General features: G+C 42.6%; 1 protein-coding gene across 2 annotated transcripts in view; it reads right to left on the reverse strand.

Annotated features, from left to right (window-relative positions):
- pparab (peroxisome proliferator-activated receptor alpha b) overlaps nt 1–1,862 on the reverse strand; it is a 40,019-nt gene that overhangs the window by 16,902 nt on the left and 21,255 nt on the right. For both annotated transcript variants that reach the window (XM_005728195.2, XM_013909575.1), the window contains exon 2: nt 487–736. In XM_005728195.2, coding sequence (XP_005728252.1) covers nt 487–694 — 208 coding nt within the window. In that variant the 5' untranslated portion in view covers nt 695–736. The remainder of the gene's footprint in view (nt 1–486; nt 737–1,862) is intronic.

Consider the following 1,862-nt stretch of genomic DNA (forward strand, 5'->3'; position numbering starts at 1 on the left):
AAGAGAAAGGCTGGAAGGAGAAGGAAAAAAAGAGGTAAAACTAGAGAGTCACAAGGATGATAGGTGAATAAGGCCAGAGGAGAAAAATGGAAAAACGGTGGAAATACTGAAGGAAAGAAAGGAAATCTCTCAGGAGACTCAGATATCACACCAATCGCTAAAAGGGCAATTTCTCAAATCATTAGGAAGTGTTTTAGTCTGGACAGAGGAGACTGAGAAAAAGTTTGTTAAGATAACAGATAATGTAGTACAGCCTTTTAAGAGAAAAAAGTTAAAAAGGCCAAAATGAGTTTCTTATCTAAACCTCAATTTGGAGCAAAATAGGGATTACGGGGATAGACTGAAGGACTCCTGGTTTGACAACAACAAGAATGGCAAGGAGATTACACTGAGGTGCTGGGACATTGTGAAACCAGAGCGAGAAAGCAAACCATTCATGGTCTGACTGTAACTTTGTAAACAAAAAGAAATCACACTTAATTTTACCGAGGACGGTGGACCCATCAGAGCCGTTGCTAGAGGATTGGTATTTTGGGACACCAAATGAGCTAAGAGCGTCGTCGCTGATGGATTGGGAGATGTCCTGGAGCTGCTCCATGCTACCCATGAAATCGTCATCAGCACACAGGGGACTGCCCAGCACCGAGTCCTCCAGGGGAGAGGGGGGATGGTAATGGGTCTCCATGTCGACCATTGTGGTGATGGGAGGAGGCTGGCGGCACTCTCACTCATCAAACTGGAGACCAAGGACAAGGGTGCAAGGGAAAGGAAACAAACAGAGGTCAAAGAGGTCAAATACAAACACGGGCTGGCCGACAGAGATTAAAAAGTCACCCCGATTTTTACATTTGTATTTGTACATAAAGCTCACATGAGCTTGCCAATATGGCCACGACATCACGACATATAATGCTTATTATGTTTATCATTTTTGGATAGCAGTTAGCAGACATCGTTAACAGAATTTTTTTGACTTGATAATACTAACCAACTTTTTCTGGTCATTTTGGTTTTTAGGGTCTGCACAAAATGTAAAATGGCAATCTAAAGAAAAGTAAAGGCTTCTGAGTAGATATCTCAGTTAATGAGTTGACGCTGAAATGTCCGGGGACTGCCAGAGAGCGAGGGGTCTAAGGATTTAAACTTTCACTGTGGACATCTATGTAAAACTTTATAGCACTCTATCCAAAGGTTGCTCAGATATCTCAGTATGCCAACAGACTAAGAGACCAAACACTAACAGTACCTTTATCATCATCAACACAGCTGAGTAAAACTCCATTATCTTTCAGTGCAAATGATTCAAAACAGCTCTGAATAACACATTCAGGCCTCATGAGAAGGGCTGACGCAACATGTGGCCATCAATACGCTGACCCATGTGCAACAGCTGTTGCACATGGGTCAGCAGGCCATGAAGGAATGAAGCACACGGAGTATCTTATGACACAACACGGGCCTCTCTACTCCCCTTAGCTATTCACCGCACGTAGAGTAACTATATCCACACAAAACCTTAGTGCTGAAATAAGACAAAGACTGAGGGTAGAAATATAGACTGAAGACATGTGGAGGCACGAATGTAGGACAGTTATTCCAGCTATAGGCTGTGCTGTAATAGGAAGGCTGAGTCTGAGGTTGGCTAGAAGACACATAAGAGACTGGCATGGCGTATTAGGGGTGGGGGAAAAAAATCGATACTGTGTAGTATCGTGATATTTTGTTTGCTAATAATGTATCGATACAGGGACAGCAGAAATCGATTTTGTTACAAAAAAAGTTTTTGTGGACTGGAACTCTGACTTCAGAGCATGTTGATCCTTTTTCTGAGCAAGAATCCTGACATTCCCTCACTGTCCAAA

The sequence above is a fragment of the Pundamilia nyererei genome, unplaced genomic scaffold (genome assembly GCF_000239375.1).
Source record: "Pundamilia nyererei isolate P.nyererei 1_Seehausen unplaced genomic scaffold, PunNye1.0 scaffold00027, whole genome shotgun sequence".
Taxonomy (NCBI): domain Eukaryota; kingdom Metazoa; phylum Chordata; class Actinopteri; order Cichliformes; family Cichlidae; genus Pundamilia; species Pundamilia nyererei.